The sequence below is a fragment of the Artibeus jamaicensis genome, unplaced genomic scaffold, assembly GCF_021234435.1.
Source record: "Artibeus jamaicensis isolate MK-2021 breed Jamaican fruit bat unplaced genomic scaffold, CSHL_Jam_final contig_851, whole genome shotgun sequence".
NCBI classification, from domain to species: Eukaryota; Metazoa; Chordata; class Mammalia; order Chiroptera; family Phyllostomidae; genus Artibeus; species Artibeus jamaicensis.
The window spans coordinates 15,309,196-15,332,530 of NW_026521986.1; the positions used below are offsets into that span (position 1 = coordinate 15,309,196).

Below are 23,335 nucleotides of genomic sequence, written 5' to 3' on the forward strand. Positions count from 1 at the left end.
CAGCTGGGCCCCACAGGGAGGCCGGAGTCTGCTCCCAGGATATGAAACATTCCAGAGCCCTGCTTTTGCTACCCTAATCCCCAGCAGTCCCTCCGAAATGGGGGAGGAAGGGTGAGTGTTCTCTTGGGGGAGGAGATGATTTCAGGAAACCATAGCAACAGGGATCTGAAGTCCCTTCGCTCCACAGTCGCCCATGCAGGATCTAGGGTAGGTAAAGCCACAGCTCAGGAAACCACGTCTGGGTCCATCTGTCACCTGCCCGTCTGCTTCATTCCTCCAGCTCTGGACCTCTTCCCAGGCGTGAGGATCCGCCCAAACAGTTGGCTGCAGCTTGCACAGAAATAACTTTCAGACCCCAAAGCATTTCTTACCTTTAGCCCCTCCTCCCCTCTTCCTGCTGTCCGTCCGCTCAGCTTGAGAGTAAAACCTAGCCTTGTAAGAGGAGGTAGGAGACTCCCTACTTCTCGCCCAGCCCATCCCCACGGCATCCTAACTGGAAGTGCAGTTCAGCACGCAGGACTCCCTCGCTTCCGTGCGTGGTAAGGCATGGCAGCCGGGAGAGGAGAGGCAGTGCACTGAACCCATGATGTCTCAGACTCCACACCGTCCAACAGAGGCAGTTTTGTTGCTTACAGACTCATTTAAATCCAAGTTAATACCAAAAAGGGCCTTTCAACAGAGGTAACCAGAATATGGGACTAACTGGGATTATATACCTTTCCACAAAGGTATTGTTACAATTTACACATTCAAACCCAGCTAAAATACCAAGTAAAAGGCCTTGTGGGTGGGCTTCAGTGAGGTGGACTCAGTGGGCCCCTGGGCTGCCCTCTGCAAACAGAAGCTGGGTGAGAGCTGGGGCGAGAACCGGTCAGGAGTCCAGCAGGCCACCGTGGACACGCGTGACCACTTTCTCCAACCAGATGCAGAGGTGTATGTCACAGTGGACTTCGGGAGGACTGGAGCCCGACTCGCTGGGGGTCGCCTCATCTCCTGCTGCCCTGGCCTTTTCGGGCTCACCGCATGTGACAGGCACGAGACTAATTTGGGTTGGACCTTTGGGTGCAGGTAGCACTTTTCAGAGCCCGGAATACAAGGAGGTGGAAGCCCTGCCAACCTACCTGCCAAGATTGGACGTCTCGACCGCTGTGTCAACGGCAGTGATGACAGGCAGTGGTGGTCACACCAAAGTCTGGCCTGGATGCAGGTGGCCTGGTGATCCTGAGTGTTTGCCAAGGGGGTGAGGGGACGTGCTGCTGAAGCCTGGCCGGTGGCAGAGTTGGGCCACCTCAGGTCAGCGGCAGGGGCAGCCCTCCCAGGCCAGCCCACTTGGGAATGTGCCCTCTGGCACCTGCAGCCAGAAAGGACTTGGTCCCGGGAAAGACCAAGAATGTAACTACGGAGACACCACTCCTCTCCACGGCCTTCGGAGCCCAGGAACTGGTTACAGACGGGGCGGAAGGCAGAGTTCCCTTCGAGACGCATCAGGTTTACATTCTCCCACCCCAGGCGAGGCCTGCACCCCAAGCTCTCACATGGCTGGCCCTTGCCTGGAACAATTTGTTCTGACATTCGCTCAGGAGGGGAAACAGAGAGGAGGTACACCAGGATGAGTCTAGACGAGCAGGTCAGCTCTGCCCCTGGTGGAACCTAGAAGAGGTGGGTCCCACCTGTACCTGGGGGGCATTATGTAACCAGTCAAAAAACAATCCCCTAGTAGCTACCCTGGGGCAAGAACTGGAGAGAACACAAAAGTTTGAAAAGAAAACCCAGCAGCAGCCGGGCCAGCAGTCTTCCTTCCCCCAGACAGTGTGCTGCCCCGTGAGCCAGCCTGCCTGTCCCCCTGGGACCCGTCCCCCTGGGACCTGTCCCCCTGGGACCCGTCCCCCTCGGAGGGCTGTGCTCTGTAGAGTGTGGGGCGGCAAGAAGCAAAACAGAGGAGATTCTCAGTTCGCCTCTTTGGAATTTCTGTTTCCTCAGAGGTAAAGGTAATACATGAACAGCTGAACTGCCCACCACAGGGCTATTATCTACTCGTAGTGGCAGCGGACACTGTGTAAACCTGATGAAGTGCTGTACAAACGTTATGTGACTCAGGTGACTAGTAGGTAACCCTCCAGGCTGGGAAGGGGGTCTCCGGGCATATACCCCAAAGCTCGGGAGCTACAAAATGATTCCCAGCCCATGGGCCAGTCGTCCAGCTGGGCTGGGGAGAACTACCCGCCCTCGACTCCCACCAACACTCTGGAATTCTTAGCATCCCGTGCTTGCCCGAGCTCACACAGTACAATTTCGGATCCGAAAATCCCTCACAAATGGAAAAGATTATTACTTTAATTTCCACTTCACTGAGCTATGTGAAATGAAACACAGGGTTAACCCACCCACCGTCGCCACGTGTCTAGGCCAAGGTGACAGATGGTGGTCCTAGTCCCGGCCCTTCTCTTTCCACTGAATTCCAACCCAGGAGGGGCAACAGAAGCACCCAGGGGGCTTCGTGCAGCTAGGTCTCAGAGACCGACCCGAACGGTGTGGGGCTTGGGGTTCTGTTGGGTTAAGACAGAATTGCCACCCCCAGTTTCAGGACTTCCCGTGGCCCGGGTGGGCTTGGGGGACTTGCTGCTTAAGGAAGAAGACAAAAGTACCAGCAGAGTGAGGCCTGGGAAGAAGAGAAACCTTTCCAGCAACAGATGGCTCACAGCTCAGCACTGGCTCCAGAACGCAAACGAGATGATCAGAAATAGACGCTCAGCAAGAGGCATCTGCTGCACACGCCATTGCCTCATGCAAGCTTTGACCAGAAGGACACGTCACATCCCACTCTCCACACAGACCCTCCTGAAATGCAGTGTGAGCTGGGGGGAGGGGCGGCAGATGGAGCAAGAACAAAAGCAGCTGAGAGAGCTGTTCTCCTCTAGCTTGGGGAGGACAGAAAAGAGAGCTGCCCCCCAGCAAAAGTCGGGGCAGGAGGCCTCGCCCAAGCCCTACTCCCCCAGGCCGCAGAACAGTGGGAATCTGCCTCATGATCAGAGGGAGGTCCCAACACTTTTCTCTGGTCTAGGGTTAGGACTTGAAGCCCCAGCACCGGGCCAGCCCCTTCCTCTATGCCCACTTCATTCTCCCGGCCGCCTCTCCCCAGGCCCTTCAGAATCCTAATAAAATGACCAGCAGTAGGGGGGAAAGGTAAACCTTTATTTGGAAGAGGGAATTTAAATGACCACTTAAAACCCCCATTTCATTTTCAAAACAGAAACAAATAACAAAAACAAAAAGATTACCAGGCTACCTGCCCTCTGCCACCTTCAGCCATTTTTTAATGCATTTCCTGGCAAAGGAGAACAGTGATGGGCCACAGTCTTAGAAAACAGTCGGGCGCTGTCTTGCGTTCATCTCAGGAGGTGCCCAGAGAGAGGTAACCAGAATGAGCGGTGGGGTACGGACAGGCCTGGGGCTCAGCCAGGCACACCCAGTACCCAGGAAACAATGTTTAAAAACATACACACATAGATCAATTCCCCAGAACCTAGGTGTGGAAAGTCTATAACCACGAACGAACGCAGAGGAGTTCAACTGGGTCTTTGGCTTTCAAATAGATACAGGGGGAGACCATTAACCGCAGGCTGTTTCTCCAGCCTCTCAGCTCCTCCCCCAGCTCTGGGATGGAGGCCGAGAGGGGCAACAGCAAGTCAAATCAGGCAGGGCCAGCAGGTACTCCAAGTACGGGGTCCAAGGAGCAGCTGGCCCAGGAACACCTGAGGCCACACCAGCAGCAGAGGACTAAGGCATGCAGGTGACAGCGTGTGGGCACGGAAGCCCCTGCGCTAGGGGAGGGAAGCAGAGGCGCCCAGCAGCCAAGGCCTGCTGGTCTGAGCAGCTCCTCAGCCACTTTTGCCCAAGGTCACCTTTGTGCTGAGAAGGTTTGGCCTGAGCCAAATAGCAGGATTTCCTAGGGAGAAAATGGAAGGGAAGGAGGGAGGCAGCAAACAGTGAAAAGTGGTGGGGAAAAGAGAACCAATAATCCCTGAGGTCCCGAGTCCCAGCTGAGGCAGCTGCAGAGCCTGCCTGCTCTTTCCCCTACTGGGGCTACCCCCCCTCACCCCAGTTTTGCGGGCTGCAGAGCCCAGTGAGACAACTGTTTCCTGAAGGTTCTCTCTCCTCACCCTCATAGAGTTTTAAACCGCAAACTACTCTCCCAGCCCACTGACCCCACACAAACTTTTGCTCTCCTGGGGCAGCCTGGGGAAGGGGACCAGCCCAGACAGAGCACACTGGGCCTGCGGGGAGTCTGGGTCAGAGGCTCAGCTTGTACCTCCCCACTTGCCACTCCAGGCCGTGGAGCCCATTCGCTTCCAGAGCTCAGAGGGTGCGTGTGCCCTGGCTGGCACAATGAAGGCCTAATGAAACACAGAGGATAAAAGGAGGAGGGTCCGTGCCCCTGCGGCTGCCTGGCAGCCTAGATTCAGGTCATGCTCTCAGCCTGCCCCTCAGCCGACAGCCACAGGGTAGAAAGCAGGCACAGGTGTAGCCACACAGAGCAACACCACCCTGACAGGACACGCACAAACTATACATATCTCACACGTGTGTGCCTGGCAAGAGGTCTGTGCCCGGAAGTTGTGAAGGCAGGGAGAAGGTCGGATCAGAAGGCACCACCAGGAAATAGCCTGAAAGCAAATAACCATTGAGATCAATAGCTCCCACAACCCTGGTAATCAAAAATCAAGGGGGAGCGCTGGGTACATGGCAGGAAGGGGAACCACTCATCCAGCTCTCCCAGGGCCACCAAGTACGTGGCCCAGGGTTAGGAAGAGGCTGGGGCAGGGAAGGGGCCATAGGCAGAGAACCGGGACAGGCCCAGAGAAAATCTAACCACGGGAAGGAGGGAACGAGGAGGGGAGCGGAGGGGGTGTAAGTTAGTTGGATCTCAGTTTCCACAGTCTCTGGTCCTGTGAGCTCTTCTGGAAGCGACGCTCTCTTCCCCTGGGAGCCCTGTCATGGGGCAGTGGCTTCCATCCCGAAGCTGGCCAGCAGGCAGAGGTGGTCTGAGGAGCAGAAGGGGTTGGGCAAGCCGTTGGCAGCCCAGAGAATCTCTTCGGAGAGGAGGGAGAGACGGCCCAGGAGCGTCAGCGTTCCATCCTGATGCCTGCGGCCTGGAGCACAAAGCGGTAAAGCGGTCACCCCGCTGCAGGGGTGGGTGGGGCCTGTGGGAGCTGTGCCTTCTGGAGGCGGCACCGCTTGGCTGCCCCCCTCCTCAGCTCCTCCCACTGCTCTTAGGTGAAGCCTCACTTCCCCAGAGACTCCAGGACAGAGACTCTCAATCAGTGAATGAGGCAGGCTGGGTTCAGGAGATTGTGGCAAAGAGGAGAGTGTGTGCCCAGGCCCAACATTACAAGATCTGCTGACTTTTCCCAAGAGAAACTGGAAATCCAGATTTTCTATAAAAAACTTGAGTTTTAAACATAGGCAATCAACTTAAACATTTTAAAAGACTTGCTTTAAACACACAGACAGGGGCTGATAGACTGCTACACTGCGAACACCAGTAAAGGTGGAAGATGGAGGGGGGGCAGCGGGGTCTCTAACCTCATCAAGCTCCGCACTAACCAGCCGTTGCTGAACAAACCCAATAACCTCGAATGCTCTATTTCACCTTCCAAATAGGGCAGAGAGGCATTGCTCTGCCCAGTTCTCTCTGACGCTACAAGGGTAAAAAGAGAAGGTGAATGGGGGCCTGAGGGAAGTACGACGAGAATGACCACTGCTAAGTAGGCAGGAAAGATGCTCTTGTGCTGGTCAAGTCCCAGCAGCCCAGGCCCTGCCGCCAGATGGCTGACTACCCGCAGCTGTTAGGGACTCGTGGGGTGGCTTCTAGGAACCCAGGACCCATCAGGCTTACCAGTCCTGTCCCCACTCGGACCGGACTCAGACGAGAAGAAGATGTAATCCACCGTCGTCCCAAGACCCAAAGGCATCGTGGTGACTTCTGGACAGCCATGCTGGGGCAGGAAATGAGTGTACACCGAGGTCAGGTGGAGGCTGTGCTGGATGGCACCTGCGGCCCTGCAGGGACGGAGGGGGTGACTTCGGTCAGCAAACACCACCGAACTTGTCTCAGGGTTACTTTCCCTGTGGGTTTTTGAAGTATTTCTCATGAATGAGCCCAAATAACTCAGGCTCAACAAAAATTCCTCCCCATGCCAATAAGAGGCTTAAAGTTAGCCCAGAGACGGACACATTTATACTCGGTCCCCTGGTGCTCCTCGCCCCCACCCTCCTCCACCAGCTGACAAAGCACACCTAACAGACCCCTGTCCGCGGGCCGGCAAGCTCTCCTGCGAGGCCTTACTCCCACGAGGAACAGCGCGTGGGCTCTTCCTCTGCAGGAACCTGGCTGGGCCGCCTCTGGCCTCTGCACACCCGTGTGCCCCTCCAGGAGCTCAGCAGGTTTGGGGGGTGGGAGAGCTCAGCAAAACCCGTTCCCCCAAATTAGCCTCAGGAATCTCATATGCCTAGACAGGCTGGAAGGCAAGCTGAAGGGAACTGGAAGGACAGTTACCTGGGGACAACAGGCTCCGGCTCAGACGCATCTTCCTGGAGAACGGACTCGGCCCAGCCCGCAGGTCGCTCTGCAGAAGACGGGGAGAGAGACGCTTTACCTTTCGCAGACGGGGAAGGAGGCCCAGCACCAGGCGCCCGAATCCTCCTCAGACCCGCAGGTTGCTCCAGGTGGGAAGGAGGAAAAAGAAAAGGGAGGGGAGGAAGAAAACGAGGGACCAAAGTCAAGAACCTCGGGAAGGCGGATAGACAGAGATCTCTAACATAGACATGCTCTTCCTTGACTCAGCACCTTCCATAAAAACCTAAATTTATTTATAGTCACATGGTACAAAAATCAAACCGTAGAGAAAAGTATCAGTGAGAAGTCTCCCTCCCACTCCAGGTCCCTTGCTACACAATTCCAGAGGCAACTCCAGAGGGTAGCAGATTTCTGGTATGTATTCCTCCTGAGATTTCCCGTCACACACCATTCTGTTTGTGTGTGCGCACACACATACATACTCATGCACGCATGTACACATACACACACGTGCAAAGAAAAAGCACATCATCACTGATATTAGGAGAGAGGGGATGCCATTACAGATGCCACTGACGTCAATGGTGTTAGAGACTGCATGTTTGTCTCCAAATTAGGTCGAAACCTAACCTACGGATGGGATGGAATTGGGGGGTGCCTTCGGGAGGTCATCAGGTCATGAGGATGGAGCCTCATGAATGGAATGGATGCCCTGTGAAAGGGATTCGAGAACACACGTCATACTTAATTGTAAAAACGGCAACTAAGTTACAGCTCTTACACTTCCCCACTTCGAACTTACACAAAGCTGAAGTAACCCAGACAGTGTGGTGCCGGTCTAAGGACAGACATACAGGTGACTGAAACATGATGGACAGCCTGAACCGACATCTATGGCCAACTGACTTTTCATGACAGAAGGGGTGAGTGGGAAATGACTGCTGCTGGATATGGGGTTCCTTTTGGGGGCGATGATTTTGGTGACAGTCACACAACTTTAATACACTACAAGTGACCGACTTGCCCACTTTAAGTGGGTGAATTTCACAGCATGTGAACTTCATCTCAAATAAATAAGAAATCTTAAAAAAAAAAAGATATATTATCTTTAGAGGGGAAAGGGGGAAGGAGAGAGGGAGAGAAACATCAATGTATGGTTGCCTTTCGTGCATCCCCTGCTGGGAACTGGCCTGCAGGGAACCGGCCTGCAACCCAGGCATGTGCCCTGACTGGGAATTGAACCACGATCGTATGGTTCGCAGGCCTGTGCTCAATCCACTGAGCTACACCAGCCAGGTCAATATAGCTTTTTTTTAAAAAAGGGTAAGGGAATTCTGTAACTTCATGCCAATAAATTTGATAATTTAGGTGAAATGAAATATTCCTTTATATACATTTTCCCTATTTATTTGTCTTATTTTTGTTGCTGTTAGAGTTTTTTCATTATATCTCATTTTTTAAATGCTTACTTTAGAGAGAGAAGGGAGGGAGAAAGAGAGGGAGCGAAACATCGATGTGAGAGAGAAACATCAACTGGTTGCCTTCTGCGAGCGCCCCGGCTGGGGACGGAGGACGGAGCCCGCAACCCAGGCATGTGCTCCAACCGGGAATCAAACTGCTCACCTTTCCAAGCATGGGATGACACCCAACCAACTGAGCCACACTGTCTAGGGCTCATTATATCTCTTAATGAGTGTGTCATTATTTTTATATGTGAGTCCTATGGCTTTCTGCATAGTAATGGTACCCAGCTACGTTCCAGATTTATCTCAGCACTTATGATAGCTGTTAGTTCAGTCTCTCGGATCACCAGTTGCATAACAACATTAACAGCAAGTAATAATCTACCCCTCCTTTCCATTTTTCACTTCTACTTTCCTACCTATATTTCTACTTCTAATCATGTTGGCCGGCAGCCCCTGAACTCAGTTGAATAATGATAGTGATCATCCCTGTCTTGTTGCTGACTTTGCTACTCAAGCGTCTTCTTTAAGCAAGACCTTGATTTTTGGAGCTGAGATGAACTTTTTTGCAGACCCACGCCCTCCTCTCTCTCCGAGCAGCCTCAGACCCTTGCCCCAGGGTGCACTGCCACCCACCTGTGTGTTCTGGCGAAGAGAAATGTATTCGAAGGACCCAAGGATAGATGCTGACATCTATAGGACACTTCTCATATATTTAAATACACTTCATATATATATTGGCATGACAAGTTATGTTCACAGATTTTGCAATACCAAACTATATGTTTCCGATCAACTCCATTTAATCACGGTATATTGCTCTTCAATGTGCTGCTACGTTCTGTTTCCTAACCTTCTATTTAAATGTTTTTGCATTAATATCATAAGGGAGAATGGGAGTCTGTAGCCTTCTTTTTCTGTGTCAGCTGTTGGTGTCAAAACACTTGCTGCATAAAAAGGACTTGGCCCCATCCCTCCTCCGTGCTCTGGAACAATCTGAACAGTCGGGCATTACAGAAGTTCTCTGAAAGGTTTGAAGACAACCGCCCATCAGTCTGAGCCTGGTGTTTATCTGGGGCTGCATCTCTGAGAACTTAAAAAAATTTCCCCTGTGGTAGTCTCTTTAGATTACCTCTTTCTTCTGCAATCATTTTTAGTAAATTACATTTTCTAAAATTAATATATGCAACTAAGTTTTCAATTTCTTTGCACATTCTTGTGCATCTGAATACTTTTGCTTACTCCTTAAACAGGTTAGTGAATGGGCTTTTCTGATTGACAGCTGCTTTTTCACTGAAACCACCGACTCTTATTAGAGTTGATTAGTTCTACTGTTATTTCTGTTTTCTAAATTGTTTTCATCTTCTTTCCTTCTGCTCTTTCAGTTTGTTTTTTCTGTAACTTCATTTGGATGCCTAATGTACTTACTTTCATCTTTTTTATTAATACAATTCTATGATTCTAAATATTCTACACAATGCTGATTTTTTCCACTGAGTACTGTTTTACCTTTTATACCACTAATATATGGTATTTTCTTTATTGTTATGTTTTAGATCTTCTGCAGTTTGTTTAAATTTCACCTTTGACCCAGAAGTTGTTTGAAATTTTTTAAATGTCCAAGTGAGGATATTTTAATTGGGGGACTTTTATGTCTGTTTGTTTTAAGGGTTATTTTATTCTAATTCTAGAGGGAGGGAAAAAGAGGGAGCATGAGAAACACACCAATGTGAGACCAAAACACTGGTCCGCTGCCTCCTCCTGCACATGCCCGAGTCGGGGATCGAGCTGGGCATGTGTCCTGATGGGGAATCAAACCAGCAACCTTGCAGTTATGGGACGATGCTCAAACCAACTGAGCCACGCTGGCCAGGGTGGTATTTTGTTTTTAATTGCTAGCTTATTGTATGTGTGATCAGAGAAAGGTGACAATATTACTTCTACTGTTTTAAATGTATTGAGGTTTTTTAGGCGGTCTGATATCTAGTTAATTCTTAAGTATCTCCTATGGACACTTAAGATGTCTTTGTTCTGCTTTTGGTGTTCAGAGTTTCATACGTATCAATAGGTTTACCTTATGTTACTTAAGTCTTCTATATTCCTAGTTATCTTTCATCTGCTTGATCTATTGCAGAGTAAGAAAGATGAATTAAAACCTTCTACCATTAGTTATTTTCTGACTATCGTTCCTTGTTAAATCCTGAAGTTTTACTTCATGATGGTTGATGTAATGTTATTTGGAGCATAATATTCATAATGCTAATATCTACGTTTTGAGTTACATCCTTTACCATTATTATATGCCAGAAAAGCACAGTGCCCACCAGCAGGACATTAAAAATGGCTTCCCTCACTCCCAGGCTCTGCCCGTGCCCGCTGCGCACAGACGCCACTGCATACAGACAGCACTGGTACACGGGCCACAGCAGCCTCTGTCTGAGCAGCAACCCCTCTGGGCCCACCCAGCACCCAAGTGAGCAAGTGGAAGCCAAGCAAGTTCAGTTCTTCTGCAAGTGCAAGAGAAGAGGGTAATAAGTGGTGTCGTGCATGGGCTAGAGGAGAAGCTAGATTCGGGATGAGAAAACTGATCGGACAACCTTTGTTCACGGACATCTGGTTGGTTTGTAAACAGCGGTTTATAAAAATCATCTATTAACAATTGTTTTTTCCTGTAACGTACTTAATTGGGCCTATAGTTTGTGGTTAAGTGTTAAAAGAGCCAAAGAGTTCAATGTAAGTTCAAAGCTCCAGAGTTTGGATCAATGTGCAAGCACTCGTGAGAAAGAAAGCATAGCAACCCCTCTCGGTGTCTGTATGAACCACGCCGGAAAGATAAATAATAACTGAAAAAACACACAAGGGGGACTTAAAATTTGGAGTTCCTTCTCATTAGTTCCCCCCTCGGAAGGGAGCGGGGAGGGGGGAGCCACGATGCTTGGTGACATCAGCCTGTGACACAGAGCCCCGCAGTGCCGCTCACTCTTCCTAGCACTGCCGTCCCGGTGTGACTCAGGCTCCGCGTTCAGTCAGCGTCACAGTCAAGTTGATGAGTTTTTATTTTTATTATTTTCTTAATCCTTACCCAAGGTTGTGCTTATTACTGATTTGAGACAGAGAAATAAACACACTGATGAGAGAAATGTCAATCACTGATTGGCTGCCCACTGTACACGCCCCAACAGGGGATAGAATCTGCAACCCGGGTACGTGCCCTGACCGGGGATCAAACACACAACATTTTGACACATGAGATGATGCTCCAACCGACCGACTCACCCGGCCAGGGCCAAGGTGACAAGTTTCAGTGTGCACAGTGGGTTGGCTGAGTCTGGTACAGGACTGGAAATGCTATTTGGTAGCACACCTAAACAGACCCTCCAGAAAAAAGGTCCCACACTGTGATCTCATCACACTGCACGCAAGTCTTTCTGCTCGCAGTCTCAAAGTGATGATAGCATTTTAAATTTTGAGTCTTTACAGTTGATTCATCGAGAGCCTGTTCAGCCCTAGGTGGGGGGCACTGAACAAATGGAAGGGCATGTTCACAGTATGTAGTGAATGGGTGTGTTTACTCAAGTCTGATTTCCATTTTGAAAATACTGCTGTTATTTTGCATTGTTAGTGAACAGGATACTTTCCCCAATATAATCATTCTACTTACAAAGTAACTGTCGGTGTGTATTTTAAAGGTTCTTGGGCTTAATTTTGTTATTAAACTGAAATGCTTATTTTATGTTTCAAGTGTAGCACTGATTTTTTAAAAAAATAACCTATTCTTCCTGGCTGGTGTAGCTCAGTGGATTGAGCACAAGCCTGTGAACCAAAGCATCGCCAGTTTGATTCCCAGTCAGGGCACATGCCTGGGTTGCAGGCCAGGTCCCCAGTAGGGGGTGTGCTAGAGGCAACCACACATTGATATTTCACTCCCTGTCTTTCTCCCTCCTGTCCCCATCTCTCTAAAATAAATAAAATCTTTAAAAAAAAAAAAGAAGAGCACACAGTAAATAGAATTTAAAAAATAAAAATTCAGAAAATAGCCTATTCTTAACATGAAATTACCTCTGTGGGATCTCACTAGTGTTTAACTTTGGGGTTTTCTAATCTTAAAACACCGAGCCACTGCTTCTCTGCCTGAGCCCAACTGATAAAAGCACCACCCCAGGTGCAGGCCCATGCTAGTTGCTCAATGCATGGTGGCCACCACCACTATTATTATTATTATTATTATTATTATTATTATTATTATTGCCACAGTTATAATAATACATCTACCTTTACAATTAAAAAAACCCAAGCCATTGAAATGTTCGCTGCTTTGTCCAAAATGCCAATTTAAATTATATTCCTACAAGAAAAAAACAAACTCGTGCTCACAACCAGTTCTTTTTCTATAGTTTCTTCCAGTCATTGCTTAGTTGTCTTAAGTTAGTCTTCCAGCATCTCTTCGTGAAAGGCTTTTGGTTGAGTGTAAAATCCTTGAGCCATACGTTCTTTCCTTAAAGCCGTGCTCCCACGTCTTCTAGAGTGGAACGTGAATGTGCAGAGGGCTGATCCAGCCTAATCAGGTGTTTACCCTTAAGAGTAGCCTGATCTTTTGGGTTCAGCTGCCCAAAGGATCCTTTTCCCTCTGACTTCTCCTACTTCCCCAGGACGTCTGAGTGTCGCTCCTCCGGCACTGTTTTTACTGAGACGTGGCACAGCCTCTGCACCTGCAGATTCCGATCTCTCCATCTTCGGGACATCGTCCCTGAAACAGCCCTTTAAATATGTCTTTTGTGCCCCTGGAGCGGTTTTCTCTTCTGTGGGCTCCAGTTACATGCTGGATCGCCTTCTGTCATTTTCTCTCTCGCCCTTTTATCCTTTTACTTCTTTTCCATTTTGCTCTTTTCCCTCCTTGGTTTGTCTCGTGTTTTCAGCAATATCTATTCTTCTTGTGCTGTATCCAATTTTGTCTTCATTTTGTGGGTTTTTTTAAGTTTTTACTCCATTTCTTGCCTCAGCTCCGCAGCTTACATTCCATCTTCTGATGTCTTGCCATGTGCCTGAACTTACTTTTAAAAAGCGATGACTTTATTTTTGTGCTCTTACTTTACAAAGGCAATTGCTTCATTTTTTTATTCATGGAAAAACCACTGTGATTTTCATATGCAAGAATTTTTATCTTTGAAGTAAGTGTTCTTTATCTGCCTTTTATTTCTCCTGTTCCTCCCCCTTCTTTTCTTGCAGTATTTTAGTGCAGACCTCCTGCCGGTTTCTTTTGGGTACCTCAGCTTCGAATTAGTTGAGGTTTCTCTACCAGTTATTTGTACAAAGTTTATGCAAGAGAAGAATTAAATACGCATTCCAAGTAACAGAAATTTTCCTTATGACACAGGGTCTGCATGAGCCCTTTCAGTCTCTGCTTCTCGCAGCCAAACGACACGCTGCTCTCTATATGCTGCTCCCGGCCACTTAGAATGCTTAACACAAATACACCTTGATTCCTTGCTCAGTCTTTCATCCGCTGCCTCTAGGACTAAAGCAGGTTGAGACAATGTCCTATCACAACCTGTGCATCCTTTTCTTATTGATGAAAGGAGGTTTTCACTTCTGTGCCTCACCGTGGAGGAACAGACCCTGCTGGTTCTTCTGCGGATCTGCACGGCCTCAGGGCTCTGCCAGCGTGATCTCCGGTGTCTCTCACAGCCACTCCACTTGTGCTGTGGTTTATGGTTTCAGAGATCTTTACACTCCTTGTTTTCTCCAAAATGAAGTTTATATTGCCCTTTTCCATTTTCTTGCTGCTTTGGAGTGGTTTCAGAGACAAGAAGGGTACAATGTCAAGTATACTCTGCCGCACTCGATCTGGAAGTTCTCAGCGGGACTTTTTTTATTACAACCAGGCCCACTGTCACCTTTGGAGTTTCAAAGTCCTATCATGTGTAACTTCTCTCCCTTACATGCTGTCCACATGCTAGTTAGTAGCAACTTAAACCTAAAAAGGTTAAATGGCTTATTCAAGGTCTCAGAGCTGTTGGAACCCAGGTCTCAATTTCTGGTCCACGTTCTCATGACACTGCACATCCATGCATGTATACGGCCACTGACCCTTCTAAGCACACTCATTACCAGCTGGTGACCTCTAAGACTCACACCCAGGAGAGACTAAGGAATCAAATGAACTGACAAATATCGGGCTAAACAGGAAAAAAGACCCAGAAAACAAGCTCAGGCCCCATTACCTGGCTCGCCATCCGTCACTCCTTCCATAAGAACCAGTCCTGCTGGTCGCTGACAGGCCACGCTGCAGAAGCGGAAATGTAGCAGGAAGTCTCGGCTGTACCTGCGTCTCTCTGTGAACCAGCAAAGGCCATACAGTGAGAGGAAGGAAGAAGAGACACATGCTAAGACCTCCTTAATATCAAGAGGTCTCCAGCGCAGGGACATAGCGGAAGTCTGGCTCAGAGGACAAGGAGCTTCTCCGACAGCTATGATTTAAAGTTTTCCGTACCACCAGGCACCCGTGTGAACGGTGAGAAGAACAAAGGAACTTGCTCAGGGAGTTGAGGGGGTTGTACTTTCCCAGCATTGAAGCGCCAGCTTTCTCCCAAAATGGGCTTGGAGGCACAGGCAACCCAGAACCTGACACACACTCACCTGATCTCTTGGGACGACAGGTGACATACTGACAGCAATCAGTGATGCCCAGGGTGCTGGGCCACAGCGGGGCCTGCAGCTTCTTCTGGTAGAGCTGATGGGAGAAGTCTTCCTGACCAGACACCTACAAGGCAAGAGCAGATGCGACTGAGAAAACCAAGGCGGAAAAAGGAAAGAGCCCATTTTGGAGGTCATGCAGGCAAACATACACACATACTACCATATACTGTACACATAATAGAAGGAAGACACGTAAGTCTTAGGGGAAGGTTAAAAACAAGCTAATTAAGACCATTTTTTTTTTTACCAGAAGCACTGAAATGCCCACGAGACAGGAATGAAGGGTAAGAGAGTGAGGTATGTGAGTCAAAGAGAACAGAACTGTATGAACATTTGACCCCCTAACTTTCCCCTCAGACAAATCTTCACAATTGTCCACAGAGAATATCAGCTCTCAGGGGCTTTGGTGTGCATTGGGAAAGGTCTGTCCTAATTTTTGGATCTTCTGGAGCAAGGTCTAGCATCTGAAGCCTATTATCGGGAAACCGCAGGGTGGAAGCAATGGGAAATGCGTCAAAGCACTTTACCGTACGCATCTACGTCACCATCCTCGGTCAAAGGCGACAAGCAGCCTGGGAACAGACAGAACGTAGTAGGGGAAACATTTGGTAACATCAGTCAGCCGCATGTCTCCAACACATACAGCAACATCCCCTAAATAAAGGGGATGTGAAACAAAATAACGTTTCACAACAACAAATATTCGAGTGCCACTGTGTGCAAGACACTAGCTAAGTGCCGAGAAGAGAGCAGTGACAGGCACGATCTCTGTCCTTAGGGGACAGAAATGTCCGATATGCCATCTGAAATAAAACAGACCCGAAATTCCACGGCCATCTGCCAGCTGTGTGACTTTGGACAAGTTAGTTAACGCTTGGGCTCAATATCCTCCACTATAAAATGGAATAATAATACCACATAGAATTAGGAATCTTGATCATAGTAACCACTACCAAATTACTGACTGCTTCCTTTGAAGGAGGAACTGGAAAACACTTTACATGCATAATTTGATTTAATCCACTAAACAAACAAACAAAAACCCTGTAAAGTAGGTCCCACTTTGTCCTCAGTGTACAGATGAGGCAAAGGGAGCTTAAGGACTTGCCCGAGGTGGCTGAGCAGGGATTTGAACTCAAGACTGTTTGGCTTTAAAATGGTTGCTCTTAATCATTATGCTAACGGGGCCTTTCAGAAGGTCGGTACTTAGTAAATTCTTCTGCCTACTTCCTAAGCTCCTTGATTACAGCAACTTTCTGGCAGGACAATGCCCTTCTCTGCACACATGGCAACTAGGACATTGCTGGCCCTTGAGTAACCTCATTAAAATAAAAGCCCAAAGTGCTCAACAACAATTTAGTCACTTTGTGTCCTTTCTCCACTGTGCCTTGCCAAAGGTTAAGCAGTGAGTTGGATGGATCAGTAGAAACAAAACAGAGGAACAGGGAGATTAGGTGATTTATAAAAAATTAGCACAAGCTGAATGCCCATCAGCACAGCTAAATAAACTATGATATACTATGAGATTTCTATGCTATTAACATTCAGCAGTTAAAAGAAATGAGAGATTCATATATACATTGTTGAGTAAAAAAAAAGCACACTACGAAATGAAATATACAGGGATACATCAGATTTATAAAGACACACACGATAGATTACATATCAGCTGTTAGAAGCAACCATAGCAGAGTATCAGAGGGTGAGAGTTCTGGGGCCAAACCACCTACTTGCAGATCCTGGCTCCACCGCTAATGACCTGCAGAAGCTGGAGAGTAAGCAAACCACTAATTCCTCTGTGCCTTAGTTTCCTTATTTATAAAACAGAGGCAATGATAGAAATCGTGAAAATTAATGAGTTAATACATGTAAAGTGCTTAAAATAGCACCCGGCACATAGTAATTGCTTAATAAATGCAAGTGATGATTACATTATCACAGGGACATTGATATCACTAAAAATGCATAGAAACTGATCTGGAAAAATACCACCAAACTTCAAGCAGTTATTAATTTAAAGGGAAAGGTAGGGAACGTAGGTAATAAAAGGGTCTTTGGCCCCTTTTGGATATTTAAATTCCTGTGCAAGGATGTACTTCTGGATTACTTATAAACTAAATAAATTAATGATAAAAGCTGAAAGAATCCCAACATGTGAGAGGCACTCAAGAGTACCTAACTCCCAGGCTTTGGGTACCAGAAAGCAGGAGGAACCTGGAAGAGGTGTGACTTGAGGCCCTGCCCCAGAAGCAGCGCTGAGCACCAACACCCACCGTCCTCCCCAGGCCAGGCCCCACCCCACAGCAGCGGCCCCAGTTCACCTTCCAGGCTGGCATCCCGTGGTACTGGAGCTCTCCATCCCTGATGAAGTTGTAGAGAGGGGAGTCAGGGACGGAGTTCAGGTCCCCACACAAAATGATGGGGCAGTGGCTACCATCTGACAACCTAGCCACCTTGTCCACTTCAGCCAAGAGAATGGCCATTTGGGCCAGCTTGATATCACCCCGGCGTGGGTTGTACAGGACATGAGTATTTGCCACACATAATGGGGCCACCGAGACGTGCCCCAGGCCTTCTGGAACCAATGGCTGCAGCAGCAACACTAAGCCCACGTTATCCCGATTGAGGAGCTCCAAGCCAGGCCGGAAGTACTCCACAGGGCTGGCGCAGAGCAGCCGAAATCTCGTGGGCTTGTAGCAGACAGCACAGCCATCCGTCTTGCACCCGGTCCTCCTCTTGTAGAAACAGGTGAAGCCTGCAAGGAACACCCCGCCAAGGAGATGGATCAGAGCCCTCGAACCTAGTTCCTCTAACCAGCGGCAGTAACTCCCGCGTATGCATAAGATTTTGCCCCTGCTGCTGGATAATGGGAGTCCTTGCCCACGCCAATTCCCTGGTTCTGCAGTGGTTCCCTTACAGTTTCAACCGGGTGACTAAGAGGCTCTAGGGGAAGGAAGGAGAGAAGGGAATGAAGCCATATAAATCAACTGGAAAAGCACGGAATCCAGTCAGACAAGTTGCAGTCCTAGCCCTACAGCCTATCAGCTTTGTAGCTTGGCGACCCTGAGCAAGTCAGAGATTTTGAGAAATTCAGTTTCTTCGTCGTAAACTAGGGATAATAATTCTCAGCCTCATACAGTTGGTTACCTCAAGGATTAAATGGCAACATATGTCACCACCGCTTTCAAACTGCAGAACTCTACTTTCTTTCTCACCCATGTAAAGGAGCAGCTAGCCCACAGATGAGACGGGGGGGGGGGGTTACTGAGACAGAAGAGAACGACGGTGTCTTCAGGAGACAGCAGACAGGGCTGCAGGGACAAAGCCTGGCACAGATGCCAGGGAGCTGCATTACCCATCATTCGCAGAGAGGGCTCCAGCTGCTCCCAGTAATGGTCTTCCTGGACTTCCTGGAGACACAGGATCTGGGACATTGACAGGGAAACCCATCACTCCGAGTGCCCACAGTGCTGACTGTGATCCCGCCCTAGCATCAGGCACTGCGGCCAGGTGGGAAGCTGCTGTGGGTCTCAGGCAGGGTCACACGGAAACTTCCCACAGGGCTGACTCTTCCCAGGTGGTCAGCCCCCGCAAGAACAGGACCAGAGTTAAGCTGGAAAGACCAGACACACACACACCAGGTTTTCCCACTCCATGAGTCCTTCCAGTCTCCCTCCCTGCATAAAGGTGCTGGAAGCACACCTCGGGAGAGTCTTTTCAGCATCTGCCCCCTCTCATTTACTTCAGCAGGCAGGCTCCAGCCCCAGGAAGGACTCCAGTCACACCAATAACTATGGGAACAAACTAACTTTCTACGAGCATTGGGAAACAACCAGGTCCCAAGCAAATGCAAGTTGGCACTGCCCATCCGCACCACCCCCCTGCCCCGCCCCTTTCACTCACATCAGGGTCCCAGTGCTGGAACTCCTGCACGAGGTTCGCAAAACGATAGTTCCAACTGAGGATGTCCGGGTGGCAATGCACGTAGAGCTCAGAGCTCTGCTGCATCAGGTCCTGGGCCAGGATGTTATAGGACATCAGGGTGAACTGGAACTGAGGGCCATCCCCTGCCTCCAGGCCCTGAGCATCCAGCTGAGAGGAGAGGTCCTCCCACTCTCGCCACAGGATTTCTGCAAAGGGGTCGGGAAGAAGAGGTCCATGACAAGCACATGTTATCCAGGGTCCCCGCCATCTCCATTCCTGACTCAGTGGTGTTGTCCCAAGTTCTTTTTCACCGTCCATGTCACCCATCCCTCTCTGTGGCAACCTGAGCAGAACTCCAAGGACATTCTCAGATGAGACAATAAGCTCCACAAAGCCAAAGACACTCTTAGCCTGTTCACTACTATATGCTCAGTACCTAGCAAAGTCCCTGGCACCTAGTTACATGCTCAATAAATACAGGCTAACAATTTCACACTTCTGACAAATCCACTCATCTCTGGGAAATCACTCAGATGAATGTGCTTAATAGTCACCTGAGGTTAAAGAGACTTCTAGAGTAACCTCAGCCTTGGGTGTTTTCTAACCTTGAAATCTGGAAAAGTCTGTAGGGCTAGAAACCATATGTTCCCCATGTCCCTTAAAATAGGGGGCTGCACACTGGATTTCAAACCCACTGGAGCCATAAAATTCATTCTTCAATTTAGTGGAAGCCCAATATGCATGACAGATAAAACTGGAGCTATTCTGGTTGAGGCAGAGTGGAGGTCCCGAGGGCTCTTCACTCCTCTTCCCAGGAGGCCCTTGAATCACAGCACGGAGCATCAGAACCAGGGTCTGCTCTGTTTGCCACCACCTAGCCGTGTGACCTCAGGCATGCCCCGCTACCTCTCTGCACGGGGGTTATTTCATTTGAAGACCATGGGGCTAGATGAGATCATTTCTAAGGCCCCTCTAGATCCAGCACTGCACGAGTCTCAGAAAAACGAGATGCAGCAGCAGAGCTCCCTTCTTTAGCAATGGCCCCGCCCACACCCACGACAACCTGCCACCCCAGCTCGCTCAGCCAGTTGGCAGACTCACCATGATATGGAATTTCCATCGGGGGAGGCTGCAACTGCCCCAGGCCCTCGAAGGACCACAGAGGAGCCTCTTCCTGGGGCACAGGCTCAGGTGTTATGCTCCAGGCTACCGCTGTGGGGTCCTCTTCCCATTGCTCTGCAGCCAGGGCACCCACTGGGAGGACAGCACAGTCTGCATACTGAGGGTCTGTCTGCATGGGGACAGCTGCCCACATCGGGCCCTCCACCTCTGGCGGTGGCTCCTCTCCTAGGACCTCAAAGGAAGGCTCCTCCACGTTCTCTGCTGCCTGCAGGTCACTCAGCTGCCTGCTGGACCACTTGTCCTCTGGAGCAGCATCCTGTTCTCCAGGATTATCCATCAGGAGTGCCAGGCTGCTCTGGGCTAGTCCCTTATCTAACAGGGGACCCTCGCTCACAGTCGGAAGCACCTGGCTCGACCCTTCTTCTCGCCACTGCTGCAGCAGGCCCTCACATTCTTCCTGGTCCGGGCCCTGGGGAGCCATGGCGAAATCGCCCTCTACCTGGGAGGACGAGCTCTTCGCCAGGAGGGCATTTTTTCGAAATGTGAAGAAAGCATCTAACAAAAAAGCCAAAATACCATGTTATAAGATGAGAGCAACACCCCACCCACACTCTTCTCCCTCCTAGAATGTGAAGCCCATACAAGTAAGAACCACATTCACCTTGTTCATCATTGTTCATCACTGAGCCAACCCATTTTAGCACCTGGAACTTCTCATTAGAGCCAAGTGCTCACTATGTGAGCACCAGCAGGCACAGTTCTAAGGGCTTTACAAGTGTTAACTAATTTATGTGGTAGAGATCTGATAAATATTCTGTGCGGAAATAAAAGAACGACTGTCCCACATAATCTAGTACAGAGGTGGTCACATATAACCACACCTTTTTATCTAGAGGTTGGGACTCCTATGAAACATCAACTTTCTGGCAAGAGCCACACAGGAATCAGAAACTGACCATGAATTAGAACTGTGGGTTACCGCAGAGCACTGAAATTAACAGACTACGTGGCCTTGGACAATGCCCCTAGAAAGGTGAACTCATCCTTGACTGTAAAATGGGGACAGGGGAAGTTTGAACTGAACTATCTCCAAGAGCTTTTCTAGTTCTGTAAGTCCCCTAATCTGTGAATGCTTTCCAAAGGAAAAAGTCCTAAGGTAGACAAGAAAGGTGTCTCAAAGTTTACACAATTTATTTCTTAACAAAGGCCCTTGGTCCTCTTCTCAAAGCTACTCCTAAGTCTCCACAGACTTCATTATTAGCTCGCTCATTCCATAACACAACAGAGGCTATAAATCAGAAGGTGACAACAAGTGGCAGCTGTCATTTTCTATTACATCAAGACAACAGGCAAGAGAGCGGGTGGGAAAACTCTACAATTAGAGCCCCCAAACTCCATGCACAGCACTCTGGTGCACGCAAACACTCCCTACACAAGAAATCACTTACTTATGGCACGAGACAAGTGGCATGCATGATGCTGGTCCTGAGTCACCAGGTTCATTTTATCAGCTCAATTTTTTTTAAGGCAAGAAAAACGTCAGAATGATTCAAATGTTGACACTATCTTATGGTCTATGTGGATTTAACAATAGTTTTTAACCAGTAGTGATTTTGTTCTTAGGGTACATTTGGCCTTGTCTGGACATACTGATTGTCACAGCTGTGGCAATGCCATTGTCATCTAGTGGTTAGAGGATAAGGATACTGCTGAACATCTTACAGAGCAAAGGACAGTCTCACAATAAATTATCCAGGCCCAAATGTCAATTGCATTGAGATAGGAAAACCCTGCTTTAAACCCATGCCCTGGGCTGCTGGCTTTAGTCCAGGGACTTGCTAATTCTCTGTCAGTTGAAACATTCTCTGTGTATATCAGATGGCAGAGGTTCTTTGATTTAGATGTGTGCTGTTACTAGTTTCCCAATTTCGTAGGTGTCTGTTGGTGGCAATCATGTGTTTTTCAGCAGCAGATTTCTTTTATTCAAAAAAAAAATCCGTAGAAATCAAACACACAAAGTTAATACAAGTAGACTACTTTAATGGATGTGGGGGCGAGGTGGGCAGGAGATGGTCCATACTCTGAGTAATTTTACTCAGAGTAATTTTACTCTGATCCCTAAAATTACTAGTCTAGAAACCTCTGGACTAGTATTCATCTCAACAGCCGCCATTCCAGACACCATAAGAGCAACACAGCTAAAGGAGTATGCTTTAGTTCCCCAAAAACGACTTCTGTGGGGTTCCTCACTCCTCAGAAGTGTGCACACACTCCTGAACTGAGCACCCCCTCCATTCTGAATAGTGAGCCAGCACCAGAGACACAGTAAGAAAACAGACATGGCCCTGCCCTCCTGGAGCTTGCATTCTGGAAACAGAAACAAACATTTCATATGAAATACACATATATAAGCATAAAGTACACACACACATATTGTGTCCAAAAGTTCCAGAAAAGCAAATCACAGACAGAATGCACAGCTGGACCCCTCATTACTAAGGGGCTCTGTCCTGCCCCCTACAATGCGGGGGAAGTCAGCGAGTTCTGCAGGATCTGAGAGGACCTGTCTGCTGAGAGGCTCAGGAATGAGACCAGGAATGAAAAGGGCAGGCGGATGGTGAAGTGGAAGAGTAACTCTTCTCTAACGCAGCAGCTGGGCACTGCTCCATCCCACTACACCTCTAAGTGCAAGGGAGGGAGGCTGATTCAAAACTGAGGTTTAAACATGGCTCTCCCTCCTGAGCCTACTTTTCAACCCAAGCCTCCACAGACCGACAGGGCAGAGCGGAGAGGTGGCTGGGAAAGGTGAGTGTGGCGTCCACCCCGAGTGAAGACAGGTACGCCCAGGTCTTCAGCCCACAGACCCCAGGGCCTCCCCGCCGAGAATTCGGGCATTCGCCTTGGCCCAGAGCTGCCAGCCCTCTCTGACCCCCACGCCGGGCAGTGACTCAAAGGGCATCAGACCCTCTCTGCACCCCTGGGGCTGGCAAGGGGCGGCTTCTGCCTCTTCCCCAGGTCACTCCGCGTTAGGTGTGGCCCAACGCCACCGGCGTGGGCAGGGGCCTCCCACAAGGGTGGTCGGCCAGGCCCCGGCCCCCTGGAGTCCCTCGAGTCCGGGTCTGGTAGGGGGTCGAGGGCCGCCCTCTCACACCTTGGCACTGACAGGGGAAGGTGGTGGTGAGTCTCGACGCGCCGCACGCTGCCCCAGCCCCGCGGGGCCCGCCCGGGCCTGGCTCCCGCCTGTCAGGACGCGGGGCCAGTACCTGCGAGGGCGCGGAAGAGGCGCGCGGCCGGCAGCAGCAGGTAACACAAGCACGACGCGATCATGGCCGGCCGGCCGCGCCTGCGCTCCCCGTCTCCGCCGCAGCCCACCGGATCGCCCACGGCTCGGCCCCGCCCCGGACTCGCCCCGCCCCCAGCTCCGCCCCCCGGGCGGCTCACGTGGTCCCGCTGAACCTCAACAACAACTTTATTGGGAGCGTAGCACCCGCGAGACCGAGGACTGGCTCCCAGAAGCCTTCGAAGCGCAGCAGTTTGAAATTAAGCGCCTTGC

At 49.5% G+C, this 23,335-nt stretch overlaps 1 protein-coding gene across 2 annotated transcripts; it reads right to left on the reverse strand.

Annotated features, from left to right (window-relative positions):
* Positions 1–3,171: 3,171 nt before the first annotated feature.
* Positions 3,172–23,165, reverse strand: ANGEL1 (angel homolog 1). 2 transcript variants are annotated; one of them, XM_037145240.2, is made up of 10 exons: positions 23,046–23,165; positions 19,762–20,337; positions 18,640–18,866; positions 18,092–18,161; positions 17,058–17,491; positions 14,677–14,800; positions 14,262–14,372; positions 6,557–6,626; positions 5,897–6,060; positions 3,172–5,150 (listed from the first exon to the last, which is right to left on the reverse strand). In XM_037145240.2, the coding sequence occupies exons 1-10, from the start codon at positions 23,107–23,109 to the stop codon at positions 4,993–4,995; spliced, it is 1,998 nt and encodes a 665-aa protein (XP_037001135.2). In that variant the 5' UTR covers positions 23,110–23,165; the 3' UTR covers positions 3,172–4,992. The 2 variants fall into 2 exon arrangements, with proteins under 2 accessions (XP_037001135.2, XP_053529331.1); XM_053673356.1 differs by lacking the exon at positions 23,046–23,165 and adding an exon at positions 21,231–21,813.
* Between the last annotated feature and the right edge of the window lie 170 nt (positions 23,166–23,335).

What these genes read in the sequence shown, in the direction of transcription:
- ANGEL1 (XM_037145240.2), bottom strand. Translation starts at nt 23,109, where the DNA reads ATGATCGCGTCGTGCTTGTGTTACCTGCTGCTGCCGGCCGCGCGCCTC. An exon ending in GCCCTCTCTGCGAATGATGG is followed by an intron (nt 17,492 to 18,091) that starts GTAATGCAGCTC and finishes TGTTCCTTGCAG; the next exon opens with GCTTCACCTGTTTCTACAAG. An exon ending in TCCGAGTGGGGACAGGACTG is followed by an intron (nt 5,151 to 5,896) that starts GTAAGCCTGATG and finishes TTTGTGCTCCAG; the next exon opens with GCCGCAGGCATCAGGATGGA.